Source organism: Eulemur rufifrons, chromosome 24 (assembly GCF_041146395.1).
Source record: "Eulemur rufifrons isolate Redbay chromosome 24, OSU_ERuf_1, whole genome shotgun sequence".
NCBI classification, from domain to species: domain Eukaryota; kingdom Metazoa; phylum Chordata; class Mammalia; order Primates; family Lemuridae; genus Eulemur; species Eulemur rufifrons.
Genome location: NC_091006.1, coordinates 33233642 through 33260095, shown reverse-complemented (window position 1 = coordinate 33260095; position 26454 = coordinate 33233642). Strand labels below are relative to the sequence as shown.

The 26454-nt window shown below is 45.2% G+C and overlaps 2 protein-coding genes across 4 annotated transcripts in view; one reads left to right on the top strand and one right to left on the bottom strand.

Moving 5' to 3' along the window:
• Positions 1-3304, top strand: part of DCUN1D4 (defective in cullin neddylation 1 domain containing 4) — a 69756-nt gene extending 66452 nt beyond the window's left edge. For all 3 annotated transcript variants that reach the window (XM_069458402.1, XM_069458401.1, XM_069458403.1), the window contains one exon: positions 16-3304. In XM_069458402.1, coding sequence (XP_069314503.1) covers positions 16-71 — 56 coding nt within the window. In that variant the 3' untranslated portion in view covers positions 72-3304. The remainder of the gene's footprint in view (positions 1-15) is intronic.
• LRRC66 (leucine rich repeat containing 66) lies at positions 827-25961 on the bottom strand. Its single transcript, XM_069456996.1, has 12 exons — positions 25469-25961; positions 24686-24855; positions 21645-21834; positions 18498-20600; positions 11407-11599; positions 11113-11312; positions 10505-10629; positions 9245-9598; positions 6245-6348; positions 5931-5989; positions 1898-2028; positions 827-949 (listed from the first exon to the last, which is right to left on the bottom strand). The coding sequence occupies exons 1-12, from the start codon at positions 25959-25961 to the stop codon at positions 827-829; spliced, it is 4245 nt and encodes a 1414-aa protein (XP_069313097.1).
• Between the last annotated feature and the right edge of the window lie 493 nt (positions 25962-26454).

Here is a 26454-nt window from a genome sequence, read left to right as displayed (position 1 = left end):
CTCTCCTCTCTCCAGGGCCGGTTTTGTTGGACGAGTTTGTGGAGTGGTATAAAGACAAACAGATGTCCTAGGACTGTGTGCACAGCAGCGAGAGAGTCACTGTTACCACAGTTATGTCACCCATTAGCCATAAATTGCTGTTTGTACCCAAGCGCATGCTGCTTTTCTTGCACTGTCTCCCTGTCGCAGGGACGTGTGGTGTTTGCTATTGAATGGGCCAGCTCTGCTTGCTGTGTAGCACTGTTCTCTTGGAAGGCTGCTTTGCAGCTCGTATTTACACTACAGATTGGTGAATTTGCCAACGTCCTCACTGTGATTACGTGTACATTGCTGTTTAAATTTTGTATATGTGTATAAAAAGAAAAAGCTTCACCTAGAGATTATTTCTTCAAAAATGTATTGTAAAAATAATTTTGTGGCATATTTCTAGTCCCTTTTTTCAAAGGAACCAATTGTCCTCTATTCGGTCTCAACTGTAGCATTTCAGCAACCAAGACACAACAACCGTTACCTGAGTAAACATTGCCAGCATTAACCTTACTGTCTGAGAGGCCAACTTTTGGAAGGAGGTGGGAGTCTTAACTTTTCAGAGGCAAATGCCAAATGTAATTCGGTTTGCTCAACAATATTAGCATTTTAAAATGACGAAAGTTATAATTATTTGAACATACAGACATATAACATGCCACAAATCATTTCTACCATGCAAGGTATGTTTTTTTGTTTTTTACTGTTAAAACTATAGTAGCTTAAATATAGGTACAAATGAACAAATTCGAATTGCACCTTTTTTTTAAAATGGGGTTTAAATTCCTGTAAACATTCTTTACTGGTTTCTCTTTTTCTTTTTTCCCTTTTGCGTTCTTCCAGCCAGCGTCGGTCCGCTGGCTCTCTCTGTGCCGCTCTGCGTAGAACCGTTCTGGAAACCTTGTGGAAACCTCATGGTTTGCTGGCAGTTGATAAATGCAGAGCACTGTTAGTTGCGGCTTGAATTTTTAGTTCAGCTTTTCTGGTGTCTGATTTCTAGTTTTCTGAAAAAAGAACCATACTACAAGTGAGAGGTGTTCTGTTTTGTTCTGTTTTGTTTTCCTTGTTCGTTTCTGTCACGCTGGGCTTTTCCTGGCAGCATGTCCATTGCAGGCAGTGGGCGCGTAACCACCAGCATAGAGGTGACCCAGTTCTTGCTAGGAACTGTCTTGGAGGGGCCACTTGTCTTTACCCGAGTCGTTTGTACAGAAGGGGGATAGCCATTGTTTATGTGGATGAGGAAACGAGTAAGCAGGAGGGTGTTTTTCGGTTTGTATTTTATGTCTTTTTTCTTTTTTGGCCTTTCCCTTCTTGAGGAGATGTAGAGATAACATGTTTTCACCCCAACTACCTGGTGCTATTGAATGATACTAATTCAGTCCCTAAAGTTCTGTGAAAACAAACAGTCTAATGATTTGACCAAGTAAAAAGCTAATGGTGCATTTGAACGAGCGGGTGCTGTAGTTGTCAGCAAGAGCCTTGACTGAGCATGTGATGATTGGAAGAAGTTTGGATTTTTTGGAAATCTGGCCAAGAAATCTTTTAGATGACATGTGAACCTTTAAATGGCATTAAATGAGTAAAGCACACAGACAATGCTACTCTTGACCACTGTTACGGTTTCTTTGCAGACAGCATTCAGATTTTCTTATTATTTTTCCCTAACTGAACCACCAAAGACAGAAATTTTGTATGTATATACAGTGTGTGTGCATATACAAAATCATGATACGGTAGAATGCAACTACTTTTCTTTCCTACCAAATAGAAAGATTTGGTTTGCTGTGAAATAAACCGGAAGTTTTAAAAACTCTGTAGTGATTACGCATACTTAACCATTCCTTGTTTGTAGACTGACTTTTAACCTTACGAAGTAATGCCAGTTTGCATAAATTAGTATCTGAGAAGCACAGAAGGCGTTGATGGCAAGCAGCAGCTGGCGAGGCTGGTGCGGCGGGCACATGTGGGTTGCAGCGGTGCCGGCCACAGGCAGGTTTGGATCTGCGGAGAATGATTCGTTTTTAAAAGTACCCCCATAAAGTTAAAACATCATACTTTAAAGGCAATGGTTTTAAATTTGATCAACTATAGTTTTGTTTAAAGCAAATATAAATCATAGATAAAATTATTTTAAATGTTATGTTAGAATCTGGAAAATTTTTTCAACACTAAGCAAAGTTAATCCTCATATGATACAAGGGGGAGATGTTACATTTCATCCATAGTGAACATTCTGATGACAGGATAAAAACTCAAGTAAAAGCTATTTCATGGTGTGTGATATGAAAGTAAGTATTCCAAAGGGATAATCTTGCATATTTAGAAAACTCCAAATAATCCTTCAACTGCCTTGAAAAATGAACCTCTCTCTGTGACTACTGATGGCAGATTGCTTGCCCTTGGTTTTCTTGATTTTATGTAGTTGTTTTTAAGGGGAGAAAAAAGGGTTGGACAGAATAATAAGATACATTTTCTTATGAATTTCCCTCAGTTACACAAAACCATCATCGACACCTTATCTCCTGGCTAATGTTAAGCAAATTAGGGTGCCTTCTTCTGGTTTTTCTTTAGTACCGAAGTCTACACTTTTTCTCTCCGTTGTGTTTTGAACTCTGCATTGCAATACTCTGTCATAAAGGAATACAACTTTTAGATGTTTACTGCTGCGGTAGGTCAGAAATTTCATTATTTGGTTTGCCACAAATGTCCACTGTAATACTACGTGCACCTTTTCTGAAGCATGAACTCTGAATTACGTTTTTATAAATCTGACTAGACAAACCTCTAGATTCTGATTTAACAACAGATTTCTTTTGCCTCTCAGTCTCTATTTGAACAGTGCTTTTGAAGTTTATACAGAAAGCTTTAAAAGTTAGTTTGTGCCCTTGGTTTTTGTTCTTACAACTGCTAAAATACCTCTGTAAGCCTTATCCTTTATTCTTTCAAATGTTGTATAATAAATGTATAAAATTCATTGACCAACTAAAATGTTGGGTGTCTGTAAATGAGACCAAAATGTGGGTTGCTTTTTTTCATAAAATAATTTCTATCGGGGGTTACTGTTAAGTGAACAGCAGCTAACCTATAACTGTGAATGCTTCGTGTCGTCAGTATTTGCATTACATTCATGGAAGTGTGCAAGTCCTGTGACTCCCAGCTTAACTAAAGTAATGTCATGCCACCTACCTTGAGTACAGCAAACTGGTTTTAGGTTTTAATGGAATTGATGTAAAATGATAATCTCATAAATAAAAAGTATTTGTGTTTGGTTTCAGAACTGATTTGTAGATTCTTTCTTCTCTTGTCTGGCTTTCTCTTCAAAAACATTTAAAGTACTTTTTGTCTGTTTGTTTGTTTTGTTTTTTCCCCAACTTTTTCTATTGAAAATTTTCAAGGCTACAGGAAAAAAAATGCAAGAATAATATAATGAACACCCTTATACCTGTCACTTAGATTTTCCAGTTGCTAATATTCTACCACATCTGCCCTACTCTGTGTGTGTGTGTGTGTGTGTGTGTGTACTTCTTGCTCTCTAGATACTCTTTTTTGCTAAATGATTTGAGAGGAAATTACATTATGATATGAATTCATACCTGATATTTGAGAATATGGACATTCTCCTATAACCACAGTACAGGGAGCACATTCAAGTTTAACAGTGATACAACACTCTTATATTATCTAATATACAGCCCAGGTTAAATGGGGTACAAATGGGGAGCCATTTGTACCGGTAATAGTCTTGATAGCTATTTTTAATCCAGGGATATGCATTTCATTTAATTGTCGCACTTTAGTCTCTTTTAATCTAGAACACTTCCAGATATAGTATTATGAATGTTTTGATTAAAGATGGTACAAACATTCCTCAGCCAAATAATGATTTTTAAAAATTTACTACTCTGGTATTGTGTATTTCTAAACATTGAGCTAATAATTGAGTGCTTACCGTGCACCAAGAACCAGGCAGAAATGACCATTTTTACCACCCACTAGTTTGTAAGCAGGTATCAGCCCTGGCTGCAGCTCTCTAAAGCTGCCTTGTGCTAGAGTGTGAGTCTCCTGAGAGCAGGACCTCTGGCACTTCATGGATGGCCAGAAAACACGTGTGGCAGGAAGCAAGTAACAGAGTTCCCTCTCTGGGCAAAGAAGTGTCAGGATCTAAGAAGCCTCATGTGAAGATTAGAAAATCCAGGAAGAGCTGATGCTGACTTTATGATTTTTAGAAGCTTGAAAGCAAGAGAGGAAGTAGAAAACAAGATTCCTAAGAAACAGAGTTCAGAACCCAGGTGCACACTATTTAAATTGGTGATGTAGATGGTTCTTTTAACTGTGATTTGGGCCAAAAACTGAGGATCAAACCAAGAAAATCTCTATTCTTCTAGACACCCAGAAAGAGAGGGGACAGTAGGCGGAGGCAAAGGACAAAGCTTTATTCTCAAATTGACGAAAAGGAGCAGGACACAGCAAACCTTAGCAGGCAGTAGAAAATCAAGAAGCGCGTTATCCAGTGATGGAAGAGTGCATTCTGCTGGCCGGTACTGGCAGCACATGTGCAGTAACAGGAAATGAAGTGAAAGTTCTCCAGCAATGGAATTGGAACGAGGTTGACCGGGGAGGAAAGAAATCACTGATGCCTGCTCAAGACGAACCCAGTTGGTGTGCACTGCAGTCATACCTAGGAAGGAAGAAAGTTACAGGAAGGTCTCTCTAAAGGACAGCTTTAAGCCCTTTGAAATAATGGAATGGAGAAAAAATGAAAAATATTATCCACAGGAAAAAAATGGAGGGCCATCAGGTCCACCCCAGGGCTGCAGAAGTGAGGAGGGAAATTGCCTCCTCCTGGACAGCAGTTTTCTTGGTTTGTTTGAATCTAGGTGAAGGCAGGACATGGTTTTTCCATGGCTGCTGTTGCGTGTGTTGTATCATACAGAAATGACTCATATCTCCAGATCCTTGTGTGTAGCGTAACATCTATTCAGAAGATTAGAAAAAAGCGTTCGAGATTCCTTTAGAAAAGAATTGCCTTTGGAACTTTGTTACAGCTAGAAAGGGGGGGAAAAACGATCATGTGAGGAAATAACACATCAAGCTTTCTGGCCCTCCCTGCCTTTCTAAGCTTGTAAGGCGGAAGATAATCCAAAATACGGCACGTTCACCACTTTTGGCACATTCAGCAGAAAAATGTTTAGTTTTTCCCCTGCCTGAATTTGTTTCTTGCATGTATCTCCAATTGCCTTAACAAAAAAAAAAATAAAATCATCCCCTGTATAGAAGTACTCGCTTAGAAATCATGGTGAGTGAGTAGGCTATGCTGAGAATAATGGAAACTGAAGAACAAAAATTGACTATGGTAATTAAGTGGAAATTTTTTAAAACATCATTTAAAATGTAAAATCTCTTCTCCAGAGGAAATGTATTTGGTCCTTTGAAAGAAGTTCCTTTGCAATCACTCTCTGCAGAATATGGATGGTGAAGAATCCTGGTTATGAGAAAGTAAGCTGAGGAGGGATTTTTGTTTCTTTTTTTCCTCTGATACTTTCCAGTAGAGACATCTTAGAATTGCCTAAATTTGAATATCTAAAATGACAAACCAGTGTTCTCTAGAGATCTTCGGATAAATGTGATGATAAAGAGAGCCGCAGCTGTCTCCTTACCAGTGAACTAAGAGTCACTGAAGTTTTAGGTCAACTCTCGATAGTGTATTGAAAGCCACTGCGTCATCTTTGTCTCTACTCACTATTCGTCTTTGCTTGGTTACCTGTGGTGGCGCCTACATTCCATTTTGAGAGTAGGGCTCGGGCAAGGCTTGTAATCCTATCACAGACACTCCCAAAATCCTTGAATGAAATAAGAGATGCCTTTTGGCAGACCTGTTTTGCATGTCTCAAGAGTGCTCATACATCCTTCAAATCCTGTTTCTCCTACCTCCAGGCTGATTTTCAGATTCTCAGTATATCGTCTGTATCAGCAAACTTTAACTGTGCTTTAGGCAGAATTCCTATATACAATTGTTAACAAGAATTAAAGTTTATAAGAGTGCACAGAGGGGACTGGAGTATTAGAAAATCAACAGATTGAAGACTTAGGAAGGACCTCTGAATGCGCGGTCTTAATGCCCAGGGGGGTGAATGACATCAGCTGCTTATAAACGTTAGACCAGAAGGACGCGGGCTGGGTTAGAGCCGAGAGTTTGTTTCAGAGAGTAGGGTATTACAGGGATAGATCAGGAATCGGTGTAGGGCTATCCTCCGGTGCCATGTGCAAACTCTGTGGATCTTGTTTGACAAGTTGGTGCTCCAGAGCCTGGGTGTCAGCAAGCTGTGATGGGTTTTAGGGATGTAGTCAAGAACGCCATCATTTAGCTCCTTTTAGAAGAAAAGGCAGCCAGCCAGTGTGCTTCACACTGATCTCTTGAGACCTTTCAACACTCATGTGAAGTAGGTGGAGGAAACTGAAGTGCAGAGAGTTAAGTAACTTGTCTAAAGCCACAAAGCTAGAAAGTTGGGAAGCTGAGATTAAAACTCAGATCTATCTATACCCTAGCAATTTGCTGGGGAGGCCATAAGATACAAACAAAAGTCTGCTAGGAGCTAAGAAGGTTGAGGTATGTGAGCTCTGTGTGCTACTTGGCTCCTCCAAGGTCTCCTGGTGCCCCTTGGCAGGAAATCCCCTGTCCCCACCCCCAGGACCCGGCATGCACTGATTTGTTTTCCTATTTTTTTTCCCCTTTCCTTTCTTCTCTCCTTTCCTCTCCTCTCCTCTCCTGTCCTCTTCTTTCCTCTCCTCTCCTTTCCTTTCCTCTTTCCTTTTCCAGAACGTCATATAGATGAAATCCTACAGTATGTGGGCTTTTGTTTTTGGCTTCTTTCACTTACAGTGCTTTTGAGACTTAGCCATGCACATTGGTTCATTCCTTCTTATCACTGAACAGGGTTCCATTGTGTGGGTGGGCCACAGAATGTTGATGGACATTTGGGTTGTTTCCAGTTTGGGGCAATTGTGAATAAAGCTGCTATAAACGTTCACATATAGATCTTTTTGTGGACATATGTTTTTATTTCTCTTGGGTATTTTGGGATTGAGTGGGATTTCTGGGCCATAAAGTGTTTGTTTAACTTTGTGAGAAATTGCCAAACTGCTTTCCAAAGCCACTGTGCTGTTGGCATCCTGCCAGCAAGGTGTGAGAGTTCTAGGGGCTCCCCACATCCTCATCAACATTTAGTATCGTCAGTGTTTTAAATTTCAGTCTTAAAAACTTAGCCATTCTAATATGTACGTCCTGGATGCTTTCTGACTTGCAAAATATCAAATACCGTGTATATCAAGTATATAGTTAATTAACCCAGGGCTGGCAAATTCGTTATGGTTTCAGCAAACTCAACTTTCTATGATAAACATATTCTGCAGATTAAGTAAATAAGCACAATATCCTTTAACATGCTTTGCAAGGTCTGTGGTAACACGTTTCCTGGCTAATGGTTCCATTATATGCAGTCTGTTACTTCAGAGGATAGTAGTTGCGTATTTTGGGATGCTTCTTGCTCCTTGGTAACGCTGTGGAGAAGAACTATAATTTGATAACTAGAGATTGACCATATAGATTTCAGTGTGAATATTTCATAGTCACTTGTCTGGTCACCTTTGTTCACTGTGCACCTGTGGTCACCAGACTGTAATTACTCTCTAACCATCTCTTCCTTGAGAAACAGTTTGAGATATACCTATGTATTTATATAGATAGATAAAATTCAAATTATATCAATGCAATTATTTCCTCTCCAGTTTTGGATAACTTCCTTTTTACTTTGAACCAAAGGTAGATCTATTCTGAGAGGCTTACAGTTATATTCCAGTTTACAAAATTCTTTTTATATACAGTCCTTCATTTGAGTCACACACCCACTCCATGAGGTAGGTTTTATTTTCATTTAACAAATGAAAATAGATCACAGAATTTCAGTGACTTATTCAAATTCACACTTAGTAATCGAAAGGGGTCTAACTAGAACCTGCGTGTTCTAACTCTAAATCCCAGCCCACCCTGCCTCGTGCTTGAGCTGCTCTGCTCTGTATTTGGTGCAGAAAGGCACAGGCCACGTCACATGCTGAAGGGCAAGTGAGGACAGCTGAGTGTGGCCCTGACGTCGTGCAAGTTGCCCTTGGCTCTGCCAGACCCTGCCCTGCGATCCCCACTGCTGCTCTGGGGAGACGGGAAAGGGAACATGGCTCAAAGGAGCAGGGCAAAGGCACAACGCAGCCCCCAGTGCAGTCTGGCCAAGGCCGTCTGGGAGCCAGCACCGAAATCCCAACAGCCGAGCACCAGCAGGCAGGAAAGCAGAAGGTGGGTCCTGGAGGGGCTTAGCGTTTGCCAAGCACACGATCGCAGAATACTGTGTGCCAGGCACGGTGTTAGGGGCTAAGAGTTGGGGTCCCCACTCTAAAGCTCAGACTCGTGGAGATCTGTGAACCGTTGTGCCCTGTTAAGTCAAGCTTAGGCATTCAGAGGGTGCTGCGGGGGCAAGACGGTGGATTACGATTTTCCGATTTATTACGATTTCCCAGAGTTACAGAACCATAGTGGTGCATGTGTGTGTGTATTTGTTTATATCTGTTTTATATATATATGAGGGGTGGATTTATTAGGGAATTAGCTCATGCAATCACAGAGGCCGAGCAGTTGTAAAATCTGCAGTCAGCAAGCTGGAGACCCAGGAGAGATGATACGTAGTTCCAGTCTGAGTCTGAGGGCCTGAGAACCAGGAGAGCCAACGGTACAGTTCCAGTCTAGAAGCCAGCAGACCAAGACCCAAAAAGAGCGGATGTCTCAGTCTGAGTGTGGTGGCTGAAAAAGACACGTTCCGGCTCAAGCAGCCAGGTAAGAGGAGTGCCCTCTTCCCTTTTTTGTCCTATTCAAGTCTTCAGTTGAGTGGGTGCAGGGAGTGCAGCCTACTTCACCACTACTCTGGACCTGTCAGAGAGCCGAGGCTGCAGGGCAGGCAACTCCCTTGACATCTAAGCAAAGACAGGCACCCCCAGGGAGGGCTGTGCCTTGAGCACGTGCTTGCCCAGGGCAGAGGCTGCTAGATGCCATGTGAGTTGGTAAAAAGAATTCAACTAAAATGTTTAATGAACTGCGAAAGGCAGAGTGTGAGCTCGCATAATAATATAGAAACCTGGGAAGCCACAGACTTTGCACCCATTTGCAGGAACTCACCAGGTTCACAAGAAAGACCGGGGCAGGGTGAGGATGGTTTGCATCATGGCCAGGGAGCACTGAGTGCAGGAGTCTGCGTCTGTCACAGCCAGCCTGCCCTTTGGCCATCGCCTCTCCCAGCAAGGTCCAGAACCAGTCTCGGAGGACTCCGTGCAGAGAGTTTCTTCCATGGAACAGGGAAGATCCCCTTTCTGTCCACGATGCCTGGGCGACAAGCTCGCTGTTGGCGAGAGAAGGATGTGAAATAACGGAATGGAGAGGTTGGAACCGGCCCCCTCTGGCCGTGGGGGAGGTGATAAGAGAGGAGGCAGGAGGGGAGGAGTGACACGTCTTTTCCCAGTACAGAGGCAGCCACTGGGGCAGAGGAGACCAGGAAACACAGATGGCATCGTTAGGGCTCTGGGAGCGTGACCACCTCTGATGCTCCCCACCCACCAGCCGGGGGCCCCGCAGCCAGGAGACCCCACGGTTTGGAGACCCAGCGGTGCAGCGTGGCCGGGAGAGGGAGGGCTGGCAGTTAGCTGTCCCAAGCTGCTCTCTGCTCCACTGTGCTGTGGCTCAGCCCTAGACGATCCCAGTGACGCAGAAGGGGGTGGACTGGACCTCATTTATGGGCCTCCCCAGATTCCTTTGGCCACGTGCTCTTGGGTTCACTATGGGGCTGCTGCCTGCCACGGGGTACCCTTTCCATCTCTGCCTTCTTTTCTCCCTGTAGGCAGCTTGGGGGCCATAACTGTGGCTACGTGGCCAGCTCAGCCTGGAGGGGCATGACCTGAGTGTACAACTGGCCTCAGGTGATGCCATTGACCTTGGCCCCAACTGCCTGCTCCATGGCCCCGTGGGAGCTATTGCAGCTGAAGCCAGAGCCCACTGTGTTCAAGTTCAGGTACAGCACACCTTAACAGGGATCTGGCTTGCCTCAGTGCTGCGCGGAGTTCTGTGCATCAGCCAAGAGTTCTGTGCGTCTCCCTGTCCGTGCGTCCCTCGCCCTGCTGTGGTCACCTTCTCCTCTCACGCTGGCTTCCCCGGGTTGTCCCACGTGGCTTTCAGGCTTCACTGTGGACCCTTTTTCTAGGGGGCCCAGGCTCAGGCAGACGTGGAGCTTAGTCAGAGGTTTGCCTGGGGACCTCGTCAGAGAGGATTATAGTGACGGGGCCCTGGTGGCCTCAGGGCAGGGTGTTAGGGATGGGAGTGGGGGAAAGTGACAGTCAGACCTCAGGGTCACAGTGCTGCAGGAGCCTGGGGCGGGCAGGAGGTTACCTGGACGAAGCCAGGGTAGGTGACAGCCGATTTCAGCCAGAGAATGACAACAAAGTGAGTGGCCACTGGGCAGTGCAGAGACACCTCCTGCAAAGCCAAATCTGAGGACCTCCACCTCTCAAAGCCTCAAAGGCAGAGTGTGGCCCTTACATACTCAGATGCCACCAGGGCAAAAGATCAAACAGTAGACAAAGTCAGAGAGATGAATCACTCTGGTGAGACTGCACACACCAGTCCTGATAGAAAGTTCAGTTAATTTTCGACAGGTTACGATTTTAAATAGAAAGGAGGCAATTTCCATTGGAAGAGACATAAATCCTTATTTTTCATTGGCAAGTCTTAAGTCCTTCCTGCCATCCGGGGTTGGGGCCAGGGGCGGGGGGGGGGGGGGGGGGAGATGGTGCCGGGAAGAACATCCGCTAGAGACGAAAGAAAGAAATGGCATTTGCTCTGCAAGTCTGTGTGCCTTGTGAGCGGTTTTGCGGCCCTGCTATGACTCACTGGGGTGGCAGGAGGGACCCCGCCGTGGGCCGAGATTACAGACGCGAGGGCACTGGGAGTGGCCCAGGACGGGCAGACAGCAGGCTTGGGCGCGGCTGTCCACTAACTTTGCGACTGGAAGGCGATTCTTTCCTTCTCTTTCAATGTGGCCCTTCGGCCAGATCCGTGACTCCAAGGCAGGTGTTGCAAACGGCAGATACGCACGGGGGCCTGGCAGACGAGGTAAATGGGTGAAGCAACCGAATGGGAGCCTGGGCGCACCGGAGTCCTGTTGCCCCGTATCAGCAGGGCCTCCGCTGCCCAGCTCCTGCAGGAGAGAAAGTCCGGTGTCCGGATGACAGTGCACCCTGACTGTGGGCTTCCTACTGTTCGGAAAACGGATGATCTCATCTGAAGCTCACAGTAACCCTGCGTGGGTGGTGATCTTTTTCAGATGGGGAAAATAACTCGAGTTACCCCCAGTCCTAGGCACAGCGGGGTTAAGTAAGTTGACGGAGGTCACACTAGTAGAAAGCAGCAGCGCTGGGATCCGCCCCAGGCCGTGGGGCTGCAGCGCAGGCTTGACATTAGCATCACAGTGCTGATTTTTCACGACTAGTCAGAAATTGAGATTAAAATTTAAATCTCACAATTAACAAATTCCAAATTAAAAAAGAAATGCTCTGCGAGCTTAAGAAAAACAAAGCATGGGCCAGATAGGGCCTCTGGGCTGCCAGCTTGTGTTTGGCATTCCAAGAGAGTGAGTTACGAGGTATCCTTGTGGTTTTTCCCCCTCCTGTTCATACCAGAGTTCAAACTTGCAGATTTTCCTCCAGTGGAGTCAGGTTGGGCACCTAGACGCTTTTTCAGATAATGCTTCCATTGCTCAAAGTATTTTCAGAATTCCTCTTTTGGAATTGCCTTCAGAAAGGTTTTTTACAAATGAGTTATATTATTTTGTAGTCCTATCTCGGTTTTTTTTGGAGGAAACTAGCATTTCCCTGCATGATTCCAATCATCTTCACCAGATGTGGCTCTGAGTCACTTTTAGTTATTTTCAGAAATCAGACCCATTCTGAATGTATGGCTATATAGTGCTCGGGGAGTCATTCAAAAGAATGAGTTCCAAAATCATTAAAATACATTTGTAGCCTTTAAGATAACATTTAAAGTGGCACGCCAATTCATCACTTCATGTGCTTATTGGGTCAAAAACCAGCCATTAATACGAGGCTTCCTCTCATTAATTTCCCCTAGGTTGGATATTCTGAGCAGTGCTAGGAAATTTATCTCTTGTAAATTCTGCCATATGAAATCAATATATATATATATATATATTTTTTGGTGCTAAGAATTGTGAACAAGATATAGAAGCCTGAATGGTTTTCGGCCTACAGTAGGAAAACATCTAAAATACCATCTGAAATCTTCAAAAGCTTATCAGTGTGCATTAGATTGTTTTTCTAGACTTTTTGCTCTGTATGAGGTCAGTGTGGCATAGAATTTCTAAAAGCACCTGTTAGTAATTTCCCTTTAATACCTGTGATTTGAAACAAATTCCAATGGAGTTACTGGTCACATAAAGCAGTTTCCTATATATTATTTAAATGGAAAAAAGTCTAAAGAAGAATATAACATATGGCCAGTTGAACAGATCATTCTGTTTCTGTGGCGTCTGATCTCAGCTCGCGGACGGCCTTACTGGGAGTGGGTGGGTGGGTGAGGCAGGGTCTACCCCACAGCCTCTGATAGCTATTCAGGGTCCATCCTAGATTAGAGCTGGTGGAATTGGCAGTCCGTTTTCTGTCTTTATTGCATCTACGATAGAATCAATTCATTTTCTCCCTTTTTGTTTTTTAAACACATTCTTTTCTGGCCCCAGGCAGATATCAGTGCATTTACTACGGCTCTTTCTTGCTCAATAGCTTTCTGGACTTGGATTTCATGCCCTGAAATTTCCTTTTAACTGCAGGGACTGATGGAACAATGTCAACTTTTAATTTTACTATGTAAGGATGTTTAAAAAAATACTGTCTGTAATTGCCACCGTTTGATAAAAGAAAGGAGATTTTAACTTTAAGAAAAAGTAAGAAAAGACACAGTCCCAGAAATAAGGACAATGGAATAATTTTATCTTTTCAAAAAACTCTCTACATAATCCCATCCGTTAGGATGGCTACCATTTAAAAACTAGAAAATAACGAGTGTTGGTGAGGACATGGCGACGCCCGCACTCTTGTGTGCCGTTCGCGAGAATGCAGAATGGTACAGCTGCCCTGGAAAGCAATATGGTGGTTCCTCAAAAAATTAAAAATAGAATTATCACATGATTCAGCCATTCTGCTTCTGGGTATATACCCCAAAGACTGGAAAGCAGGGACTGGAACAGCCATTTGTACACGCGCATTCCTAGCGGCGGCGTTCACGGTAGCTGACAGGTGGAAGCAGCCCAAGCGTACACGGACCGATGAACAGACAAGCAGAACATGGTCTGTTCACACAGTGGAATATTACTCAGCCTTGAAAAGGAAAGGAGTCCTGACACATGCCACAACATGCATAAACTTGGAGAACATTAGACTAAGTGAAATAAGCAGTCACAAATTGACAAATACTGCATGATTCCATTTATATGTGGCAACTAGCATGGTCAAGTTCACAGAGACAAGAAGTAGCACGGTGGTTGCCAGGGGCTGGGAAGGGAAGAAGGGGGAGCTGTTGTTTGCAGGATGAAAGATGGTGGAGATCCACTGCACAACAGTGTCAATATGCTTAACACGACTGAGCTGCACACTTAAAAATGGTTAGGATGGAAGTTTTTATGTTATGTGTATTTCACAATTAAAAATAAAAAAATAAAACGAAGCTGTTACTTTCATAAAACGCTGAGTTTATTTCTTGCCTCTCTCACACCTCAGCAGGTTGGTAAAACCTTCCTCACAGAGGGGTACAGATCCTCGTGTCTGTTTGGGAACCACGGGGCCAGGAGGGTCGGTGCCAGGTTCTGGGCTAGAAACAGGAGAAGTGAAGCATCTCCGCTTCCACTGGCAAGGGAGTTTACCTGCGTCAGGCCGCTCTGTGGGGGCAGCCTTGGTGTGTCCCCCAGGGTGGTAGAAACCTGCCGGTCCCTGTCTTCCTCAACTTTCGCAAAGTCCAGGCACTGACAAGTTGGATGGATGCGTGCCAAGCTCCGGAGCCACCCCCCTGCTGCTGCTGTCCCCCACCTTTGATGGGGGACTCTCAGGGGGTGAGGGCAAGCCGTTGAATGCCAGCTGCACAGAAGTGTTCCAGTCTCTCCTACAACCAGTAGGATCACACTGGTGGATACCAGCTCAATACCAGCCTGTCCTTTAGGTTCCTAATAAAGTTCTTCCTGAAAATTTCTAAACCCTGCTGCACTGAACTAAAGGGACCAGGAGATTTGTCTGTACCTGGAGCAAGTTAGCTCGGAGAAGCAAAGTGGCCCAGACAGGGTTAGGGCTTTGGAGAGGGAAGGAGGGATACAGAGCATTCAGCCTAGCTGGAAAATCAGGACAGAGCCAGGTGTGCTGCGGTGAGGACGTGGGCAGAGAAGGAAAGCTGGAAAGAGTAAGTGGAAAAACACCTCTCCCTTCCCCCTTTCCAAGGGTGCGTGTGCAACCCTCGCATAAATCCTTAACCTTGCACACTTTAAATGTAAGGACAGTTAAGAGTTTCCTCTTCCTCCCACCACTCTGCTGGAGCGCATACCAAATCGCAAACCCCAGGAACCCTTACCCATCTCCTTTCAAAAATACAATTACAGATGCATTTCTTTTCACCAAAGCACATAAAAGTTGATTCAAAGCAGTCGTCTTCCTTCCAGTGGTGAAAATTGTCAGAAAGCCAGTACTTGGTAGCTCCCTCTCGCTTGAAATTTTAAGAAAATGTTTTAAGTGAAAAAAAAAGTTAGACTGAAGCTCGGGAATAGTAAACATACTTCTAAGTTTTTCAATCTTTTGGAACATGGGGATGCTTCCAAAGAAATCGCCTAAAGTCATGAGTAGAGGAGATGGAATGCATTGCTCTTCTGTCGTTTCTGAAATCGCCTAGCCTAGGACCTCACGCCCATCAGTGATAGGGGTGTCTTTCCAATATAGTGTGTTAAAAAGCGCTGTTTCTATTTGGCTTATCTGGAGTCAAAATTTATTTGTTCAATCCACAAATGTTGGCGGAACCCCTATTGGTGTGCCTGCCTGTCCCCCGCCCAGGCATGCTGTAGTGATCAAGACATGGAAGATTTTTGCCTTTATTGGGAAGACAACACACAAGGAAATACTTCAATAAACAATGATTTGATGGCAAGTCTCCGGGAGGATAGAACTTCTTGAAAAGGGCAGCCTCCTTGTGCCCGCAGAGTTCTTCAGTTTCAGGGTTGCTGCTTCACGACTTGCTGAGATTTGGGGATTCTCCTTTGTTCTTGTCAAATAAGCAATGAGGCAGAGGTTCCGAGCTAGCTGTGTTTTAATGGAGAATGACAAAAGGTGATCTATGCCTTCACTTCTTGGTCAGGATTCACAATTTTTTAAAGAAAACATTTCGTTTCTTAAAAATGGTAATCTTATTCACATACGCATGAGTGTGCATTTGCATTCCCTCCGGTGTGTTGAATTTCGCTTACGTGTTGCAGTTTATAACATTACGTACTCAAAGATAAAATTTCCACATGCTTTCATCTGTAGAGTTAGACTGTTCTAAGTGGTTAGGCCTTCATAACTAAATGTAAATAGAATCTGGTTCATGAATTTGCAAATTGATTTTTCCTCTACTGATCCACATAGAGCCGTAGCCCATTACATTTGGGTATTTTTGAATGCAATTTAACATTTATTATTTAGAGATGTGGTCTAAACAACACATTGGCGTTTCTTCCACATAAATCCATAAATTATTTTAAAATGTGGACAGAGGTGTAGCATGCATTCGTCCCACCTCTCTAGGCTCCTTCTCCTCTGCCCTGCTTTTCCAAAACATGCAGTTGGTCTCTCTGGACATCACGTTTGTGCTTCTGGTGTAGGAAGTTTGTCTTGGTGAGCCTTTCCCACTAGATTCTCTGCCCTCTCCAAGGGCAGGATTGTGTCGGCCCAACCCCTACCACCCGCTTCTCCCTGCACCCCACGCTCATCCTGCGGCTTGCACAGCATTTTGCACATTAGAGGTGTTCGGCTGAATTGAGTGGTAAATACAAGAGCATTCCCATGCACGAGTGCATACAATTTAGCAAGCCAAAGTAGTGCTTGTGGTATTTTTCAATGTGCTTATGGTATTTTAAATGGAATTAACTGAAAGTAATTCCTTCCAGGCTGCTGAGTCAGCCAAAGTAAAAGCGCCTGCATTTTGAAGCCTTGAACTCCAGGGTAGGTGGAGAGGTGTGTGTGTGAGTGGCCTGGCTGCTGCTGGCGGAATGGGCACAATGGAAGGCTCTCCTTTGAAACTCTCCAAGCTTGTACATAATCTGCTCTCCCTACAAGTAACTCTTTGCTTCTGTGCAAGGAAACACTTTTGCAGTATTTTGTTTTGTCCTGTTTTATTTTGTTTTTCCTTGGCAACTACCCGCAGGACTTGATGTTCTGGGTCCCCACCCCACCCCCCATTTGGGTGTGAGTGAATTTCCATTTTTACTGTTTTGGAAATCATTGCCTAGGTTTTGACAGAAGCACTTTTGTAGGCACGGGTGGTATGTGCTTAATGCCTCATGCAGAACATACTGTCTAATCACTTCTCTGCCGCAGCAAATGTAGCTCAGAAATATTCGCTTTCTCCCCCGCCTTGCTGGAGCTGCAGAACCTCTCTGTGCATTGCATGAAAGATTTTTTTCAGTTCATTTTATTTGAATATTAAAATAGAATTGCTGGAGAAAATACAGCTCACCCAATGGAAGCTGAATTTCAGATAAACAATGAAAAATGCTTTAATATAAAGAGGTCTCAAATATTGCATGGGACATACTTACATACTTAAGAAAGTATTTGTTGTTTACCTGAAATGCAAACTCAACTGGGCATCCTGTGTTTTTATTGGCTAAACCTGGCAGCCCTAATGAACCTCACAGTTTCAGCCAGCAGTTCTGGGTGGTGGTCTCCTTCCGTGGTGGGAGACTTTCGACAGAGCGTGCCGGGTTGAGGCTGTCTTTAGCAGGAACAGTTTCAGAGCAAGCACTCTCCAGCTGCTTTTTTTAAAGAAAGGAAACTGAGGGCCATTTTTGTTGTTATTGCTCTCGTGAATGCAGGGGTGCCCTGCTGCCTGGCACAAGGCGTGCCCAGGTGAACCCGGGGGAAAAAGCCGTGTGGGAAAGGCGTGGTGTGGAAGCATGTGCACCCGAGGGAGGGCTGGAGGGAAGAGGGAATGGGAGCCCTGGTGTTTGAGGCCGGCTCTCAGGCTGCGGACGGAGGAAGACGCAGCTCGGACTGGGGAAAAAGCACGAGGCTAAACCCAGCTGCAAAGTCCCCTCCACTGTCACGGTGCGGGGAGCTGTTAGGATGTCAGATATGGCATTTGCTGCCACGGGCAGCTGCTTCTCTTGGAAAAGAGTGTCTGCAAGACGCCGTGACATTCTGGAAAGGATGTTTTCTAGCTCTGCTGCGTGGCTGGGCTTCCCTAACTAGTGAGCAAGCCCGCACAAGGCAGACAGCCGGAGTGAAAGATGGAAGGATAAACGTTGTCCTCACTGATGGGAAGACAGAGAATTCTGCATGGGAACGAGAACTAGCGGGGTGACCTTAGCCACATAAATTTACTAATCTGTGCTTCCATTTCCTCATCTACAGAATAGGTGAGTCTGAACGGTGGGCTCTTCCAGGTCTGATTTCATTATTCAACTGGAAACTGCTCCAAATTGGAATCATACTTCCCTGCCGTCAGTTCCGTTACCTACATTAGCGATAAGAACAGACAGAATGACAAATCTGAAAAAAAGAATAGGTGGGGGTAAGGATTTGTTATTCTCTGCATAATGCTCAACGTTATTTCTCATCTTCCAGCACCAGAAGCTCATTTCTCAGTTGCTGAGGGGTGTGTGGACGGCATTCAGGGAATGTGAGAAGCAGTAATGAATTGATGCTGAGGCAACAGAAAAATGTATCTAAAGCAATTTTGATATCTTTTACAGAAAACATCAATTCTTTTCTTGAAAATTGGTTTTTAATTTACATTTCATTCTAGAAAACCATCCTTCTTCTCTTTCAACATAACTTATTAAAAGTATTTAGTTGCTCTAAATTCTTTCAGTTTTGCAGTTTCATGATCACCTTCCAAAAAGTTGTGCTAGTGTTAGTACTGGATTCATCAAAATCTGTTAAGCATTTCCATGTAAGCGCTTCAATATGTACTAAAAGTGTCACTTGAATTCCTTTGATGATCAGGTTGGACGTTCTTGTCATGGTTTAGCTGTTCTTCACAGAGGGAGCCAACCCCATCAGATTGCTCTGGGTCTGCATTTGGGAATGAAAGGTAGAACTATCTTTCTCTAAGGGCAACAGGTTCTCTGAATATTCACCCCAGTCTCCGTCACGGAAGTGCTCTTGTGCTCTTAGTGAACTGGTTTCATTTGGAAGCTCTTGTAATAAGGGTGCATGGTTCCTGGAACCGTCTTCAAAATATCCCCCTCCTCCTCGTTCACTCTGAAGAGCAGGATCGTCACCATAGGATTGTAACAATTGTGTTTGGCTTACAACCCTTCTGGGATCACAGTCCTCAGGTGGACGTACAAAGCCATCATCTGCATCAGTTTCCAGCCCGTTGGAATTCGTGTCATCTCCTTCAGGATCTTGTTGTGAAGGTCTTATGGTTTCCCCTGTAGTGACCTCGAAAGGAATATCTCTGTGGGCTGTGTCTACTCCCTGCATGAAAGGTTTTTGTGTACAAATGTCTGAGTCTCTTTCATAGCGGGCACCCTTATCTGGATCTGAGGGAACCTCTGCAGAACGCAGTGGCGTCTGTGGCACAATGTCCACATTTGAAAATTCTAAGTCTTTAAGTGAGTAAAGCCATTTTGTTTCCCAGGATTGAGGCACTATGTCATAGTCATAAACATACATGCCCGGAATCTCATCCCGTATAGGACTGTTCTCCGGTGATCTGGGCGAGGGTGATGGATCTTCAAATTTATTGATGTTAGAGGCATTTTCCAGATGAGTCTTGCACAAACCAGAGTCTGGACCAGAAACGAGAGCTTTTTCAAACTGATCTTCCTGATTCTCACATCTCCCTAGAATATTTTGGAAGGTGACATTGTCCCCAAGACTTGCTAGTGACATCACGTTGTCCCTGCTTGCCCCTGAGCTCTGGTCCTGCAGGGGCTCCCTGGCCTCGCAGCTGTCCTCCCCAAGCGCCTGGTCTTCAGTCCCGTTCCTCGCACCCTCTGAACTCGCTGAACTCAGAGTGAACAATGAGCCTTCATCGTCGCTCTCCAGCTCGGGCTGAGTGTCAGAAGGAGCAGATTTCTGCACTGGCTCTTGGTTAGCGGGAGTGACATCCAGACCGCTGACCCAGGTTGGAGGAAAGGCCGGTGGGTCCCTGTGTCCCGGGTCGCTGCGGGTGACCGCTCTGCAGGAGGCTGGAAGCTCTTCCTCGGCATCAGCCCCCTCGAGCCTTTGCTGCGCTGCGCCCTGCAAATCATGGGGAGCGCTAGCTGGTGTTTCCTTGGGAAACCCCATTGCCCAGCCCACACTTTCCCGAGGTGACTGCTCGGCGTCACCTCTCTCCTCGCTCTCTCCAGTCCTCTGTGCTTTTAGATGTGTTCGCATTTCCCAGCCAGAAGCTGCCACTGCCCTTGAGAGTGAGGGGTCCCAGTTGGCGTCCCTGGGGCTGGAGCCCGAGACATTTTGAGATGTGCCAGCCACTGACGAGACACCCACTGGAGGCTCCCCGAGAGGCTGTTCTTGGGCCACAGTGTCATAATACAGTTCCCCAAGAAAATCATTCCTGTAGATGTGGCCCTGCGCTGCTGAAGCTGGTCCACCGTCGCCGGCGTGGGGATATGGGCGGGCAAGCGAGCGGGCCCCGGGAAGCGCATTGTCACCCGCTCTTCCTCCCCGGGTGTCGCCCCCGCCCTGTCCCCAGCTGCCTGGCTCCGCGCCACTCCCTCCCGGAGTCCTACCAGGAACGGCGGCCGCCTGCGGGCGTGGCGCTGCCACCCAGAACCGGTCCGGGTTCTCGTAGGGGTTCGGGGCGCTGGCGGCCTGGCGCGGGGGCGTCTTCAGGCGCTGCGCGCCCCCCGCGGCTCCGATGTCCTCGTAGAAGCCCGCGTTGGAATAGGCGCGGTCTGAGCCGGGGCGTCTGCGGCAGCGACTCTGTGACCACAGTCTGTCCAGATAAGGCCTCGAGAAAGCCCCCAGGCAGAAAGCCACGGGGAACGTGATGACCACCGACAGGCAGATGGCCAGGGTGAGGCTCCTGGCAGCGTCCTCATCTCGGTCCTCGGCGCGCACGTCCCGCGCGCGTCTGAGCCGCCCCGGCCGCGGGCCCGGCTGCCCCGGGGTCTGGGTGCGCGGGTGCCCGCCCGGCCCGGGCCTGGCCGCTCCGCTGCTCGCCGGGCCGCCCCCGCGACCCAGACGCGCAGGAGGAAGGTGGGGCGCCCCCCGGTCTCCCTCGTCGTTCCCTGCAAGCGGGGGACGGAAAACACGCACTGAGTGGACACAGGTGGGAGTCAGGGATTTTAAAAGCTCCTGTGAGTCCTCTTCAGTGTTTAGCTATACCTTGACGTGTACCTTACATAATGATAAGTAGTTTTACATTTCTATCTATCTGGTTATTAATTCATCCCTTCTTGCTTGTCTGATGCCACCGGCGTGCGTGCGGCTCCGTGCACATTTACACGTGGCTGTCAGGGCCAGGTCTGCTGCTCACAGGCCCGGGATTCTGGATGTTTCCTAGGCTTCCTGCCCGTCTGCTGCCCGTGGGGGGAAGGAGCCAGACCAGAGGGGCAGCTACATCGCTTCCCCTTCCTCCACAGCCTCACCTACCCCACATTTGCCAGAACATTCCATCAGGCCCCTGGCTCTCGGCCCTACGAGGTCTGCAGTATTGCTTCCTCGCCGTTCCCCAGTGCTGGTAAACAGCAAAAATACCCAGTTTTCTCCACTGGTTCCTGACACTCTGCCCTCCCGCCTCAGAGTGCCAGCTGTGGTTTTTATACAGGGGTGAAACAAGTGTGGCTGACAACATTAAGACTTCCCAGGCAAGGAGCAAATCAAAGGAAAACATACTTTTGAAATGTATGTGTGTGTTTTGTGTAGGTATGAGATCACACTTTCAGAATGTTGGCAAGCATTTAAAATAATGATGTTTCAAGTTTTAAAAGTTCTTTCATTAATTATTTGTTAAGAATTGGGAAAAAATTGTGACATTTTGGAGCTTCGGGGCAAAGTTCTCTTTTAGTTAAATTTCTGTTTTTGACCAAATCCACTTGATTCTGTGTGATTTGAACTAGGTTTCTTTGACCACATGAAGAAAATCGTTCCTGAACTGAGGAAAGCAATTAGGCACCAGTGATTTTTCTGTGACAGAGCCCAAGGCCGACTGATGGCAGGGATTGGCGCTCTGGCTTTCAGAGGGACTGTCACTGTTTCAAATGGGACTACGTTTTTTTATGTGCATTTTCCAGTTCAAATGGAACCATTTCAGAGAAGTACTACTCACTTACCTATAGACTTATTGCAAATTACGTTCCAGTTTTTCCTCCAGGATTCAGAAATGACATTCTGGAAGACTGCCATGCTATTGTCACATTGCCATTGGTTACCAGCCAAGTCAACCTCCAGATGGGGGAGTTCTAGGGCAATGATCATCATCGGTAGAATAGTGGTCAGAGCGTTGTTGCTGAGGTCTACAATCTGCTTGAGCAGAAACAAATTTAGGACAGACTGTGAATAAAGACATTTAGAGACAAACCAGTTACAGAAAGATATTGTTTACATCTCTATGGAGACAAATATGACTTTAGCACTGGTTTCTGAGTCAGAAAATCATTGGGTTTAAATCTTTGCTCTGCCCCTAAAAACTTTGCAAGTATTAGCAAATTGATGACTCTCTCTGAGCCTACCTCCCAGGGTTGCTGTAAGCATTAACTGTATGTGAAAGCTTCTATTATGGTGCCTATAATAGATAATCGTTTTCTCTCTTCTTTCCTATGAGTTGTAATTTGTACTGTTCAGTAAAACCTAGGCTCTCATGTTATCATGGTCTAGAATTGGATACTAGGTCAAGAATTTGTAGAAGCACTGAGATCTTGAAAGCAGTAGAAACCACAGAATGATGAGAATATGGCGCATAGAAGAATTGTGGCTGACCAGGAGTACGAAAAAGAGATGTTTTGCATCAAGTATTATCTCAAGGGCAGTAGTATATTTCTCTGTATCCATGGCTGTTCAGTACATGCAAGATGCCTGATTTTTCTAGTCTGATCAGAAATGAAGGGGAAACTGGGGAACAAAAAGGATTCAGTGGCTCTAGAAACACAGGATCTGAGCCCTCACTCCGTCAGCCCACGGGACCCGAAACCTGCAAGCAACCATGTGAGCTTGGAAGTGAATATTTTTCTAGCGGGGCTTTCAGGTGAGACTCCAGCTTTGGCCAACACTGTGATTGTAGACTCTTGAGAGATCCTGAGGCAGAGGCCCCAGCTAAGCTAGGCCTGGATTCCTGACCCACAGAAATTGTGAGAAAACATGAGAGACGTGATGTATGTCCTCAGAGAGCTTCGAAGCGTTCTGGGGACTTAGACATTAACAACTAGCCATACCTAAAACTAACTAATTTCAGTTGGGATAGGTGTAACAAGGAAAAAAGTATAACATGCTATAAGTGTGCATAAAAAAGGGCCTAATTCAATCCGGGAAGGCCTCCTTGAGAAAGTGACATTCAGGCAGAAACTGATAGGATTAACACCAGGTGCCTCTTCCAGGCAAGATCAGTAAGTAGGGAGGGCTTGAGGCAAAAACAGAGGCAGGAGCGCAGGGGGCAAGGAGAGTGGCCGGAAAGGAGGCTGGAGAGGCAGACGGGGGCCAGGCGCAGGGTGAAATCTTAGGAGAGTTTTAACTAAGCAGGGGCACAAACAGATTTGTATGTTAAATGAGTCAGGTACTGTGGCCACTTTAAAATTTATATATGTAGTCTGCAAAGAGCTTGCTGTTATTCCAAATACTGTTCTAAGCACTGCACGTGTATTAAAACACTTAATTCTCACAAAACTCTATGAGAAAGGAACTGAGTTATCTCCATTTTTCAGATGGGAAAACCAAGGCAGAGAGAGGTTTGATAACTTGCCTGAGATGGGGCGGCTGGAAGGTGGCGGAGGCCAGGTTTAAGGGCAGGCAGCTGGCTGTCGTCCACCCTCCTCAGCACAGCCTCACCAGGCCACTAGACTCCCCTCTGTAAAGGGTAAAGGAGGGACCCCGGGAGCTGTTCTGGGTGGCCGGGGGCAGCTGGAGACCTGTCTTGCAGCTACACTGAACAGTACTTTACAGAACACGGGGAAACCTCAGCTGTCTGTGTTGACGCTGCCTGATGTGACAGCCACGAGCCACACACGGCTACCGAGCAATTACAATGTGGGTCGTCCAAATGGGAACGTGCGCTAAGTGTAAAACACACTCCAGGTTTTGAAGGCTCAGTTTGAAAAGGGATTTTAAATATCTCATTAGTAATTTTTATATTGATTACATGTATAAAAGATAATATTTGAGTAGATTGGGTTAAATAATATATATCACTTATTTTTACTTTTTAAATTTAGTTACTAGAACACTTAAAATTGCACCTGTGCCTTGAATCGTGCTGCCGTTGAATGATACTGGACCAAAGGAAGAATGGGGGTCTGTGACAGGGGTGATGGAGACGGAGGACGAGACCCTCTCAAACCGCCTCTGGATGCCACACGGGAGGCCACTCAGGTGTTGCTTAAGGCCCACTGCGGGGAGATTCTAGGATCTGTTCCCTAAGGGGCAGGGCATGGAGGAAGGGACTTGGAGGAGAAGGGGCTGGAGCTGCTAGACCTAGAGCAGGGCTGTAGGGGTGCCCTACCCTCGCCCTGCCGGGACCTCAGGGAGACTCACCTCGACGTGCCTGCTGTGTCCAAATGTGACATAGGTCCCCCTCAACATGGGTCTGATGTTTAGAACCACATGTGGTGTACGTGGTAAGTGCTATACAGGTATGAACTATTGTCATTATCATTTTTATTATTTTGCGCCCAATTTTGTCAAGGAAGCAACAGGGTCACTGGCCTTCAGAGGCCCATCTAGGCCGGGGTTATTGACACCTCAGCATCAACCAGGGTGGTTCAGAGACCTCCCCGAGCATTCCAGATTTCCACAAAACCCCTGAGGCCTTTGATGGACCCGGCAGCTTAGGGCGGCAGCCTCACTAGTAACTAAGGTTTAATTTCTTGCCAACTGGTAAGTGGAAACTTGGAGTTGGATTTAACTTGATTTTGAAAAATAATGTGCCAATTCTTGCTACTGTTATGTCCCAGTAAAATTCATGTCCATGACTATGGCTTTTGAGGCAAGATTTTTGAGGCAAAAAAGTGACTTCTGCTCTTTTAGGGGATGTTAAAGTAGATGTATCTTTTTTGATTAATAGCCAGCACAACCAGACATGAAGAAATTCTTCCATGGAAATATTCTCTGAATGTATCTGCCCATATGTCAGCCTATCAAAACATTACAAAAATGATTTTAGAACCTGTAATTTTTTGAGATCCTTGAAGGCTTCTGGATGAATTTTGAATATCTTGTTGCTCTTTAAATAGAGCTTCTCCAGTTGCAGGCACTTATGAAAATCAGACCACCCAATTTGCAATATCTCATTGAATGACAGATCCAAACTCTGCAATGACTTCAGTTTCCACAGTCCTATTAAAATTAAAAAGTAAATTAAAATCTAAACTGGTGATATTTACTGCAGCATTGTTTGCCATGGTGAAAAACTGGAGACAACATGAATAGTTCTCAACTGAGAAATTGTTAAACAAAGTATGTTGTATTAGTGCCATGAAATAATATGTAGTCTCAAGAGAATGGGGTAGAGAAACATATGAACTGATGGAACGTGAAGGAAAAAGTTAAGTTGCAGAACAGTACGGAGTATAATTCCAGTGTTATTCAAAAAAAGAGCCATACACAAACATGTACATATATTTTGAGTGAGCAGAAAACAGGCCTGGAAGGAGACGAAATAAACTATGAACAGTAGTTATTCTTAGGAGTAGGATGGTTGAGGGAAATGAAGGAGGATAAGGAAGGAGGTTAATTTCTTTATATTTTTAGTAGAGACAGAGTCTCGCTCTTGCTCAGGCTGGTCTTGAACTCCTGACCTCGAGCGATCCACCCGCCTCGGCCTCCCAGAGTGCTAGGATTACGGGCGTGAGCCACCGTGCCCGGCCCAAACATGGAATTCTTATGGACATAAAACATGAACTCTTCACACAGTTTCTTGTTATAGTACATCTTTTAAAATTGTACTCACCCTTGGGAGCGTCCGTGAGTTTATTTCTTTGCAGAATTAGCACCTTTAGGCACGGAAGCCCATTTGTGAAGCTGCTTTTGTGGCGTTTTGCCCGTGAGGACTTAGGCCCGGGCAGATCCAAGGAGATGGAGTGGATGGCATTGTCGCTGAGGTTTAGTACTTCCAAAGTGCGCACATACGCCAGCGGGCTTAAGGTTATTTTCGATATGAGATTGTTACTGAGGTCCAGATGTTTTATTTTCCATTCTTCCTTCGTGTGAGGCTGTAAGAGAACTCTAAAGAAACTGAGACTTACAGACACTGTGGCTGCTATCTGTGATGTGTCCACAGGTATGTCATGCTTTCCGGTGAAAGAACAATTTGTCAGAAGATACGCACTCCATTGGCACTCAGAATTGAATAAAATACTGCTTTTTCTTGATGGGTTTGTCATCGTTCCAGTAAAATAAAGACCTATAACGATGGTGATAACTCTGAAACAGAGGATTTTCATAATGCCTGGAAAAAGGAAAATGAATCGACTTATTCAAAATAACATGTAATAACTAAAGCAAATAAGAAGCAGAAAATTTAATTTTCAATTTAAGATTTAGGAAAGTTGTCTTGCCTTGATTGCCAATTTAAGTGAATGTTTGATTTCTTAGAAATCGGGGCATTAAAATGTAGCTACCAAAATGGTATAGCTATAGTATAAAATTAAAATTATGCCACATTTTAAAGAAAGGACTCCCCTGATTTTTCAGAAAATATATAATCCCTTAGGCCTCACCTCTGCATTGGCTTGTCCAGTATCGTTGACACTGTAGTCTGCTTTGGAGTGAAACCTTACCAAGGCTGAAGACTTCTCTGCTTTTTTGTTGGTTGTTAGTACTGAACAAAGTCTATTATGCTTATCTATGACATTGTACTCAGCCATGTGGTTTATTACATGAATGACATCGTTTACACTGAACTGTGAACCTCCCATAACTATGAGTAGAAAGTTC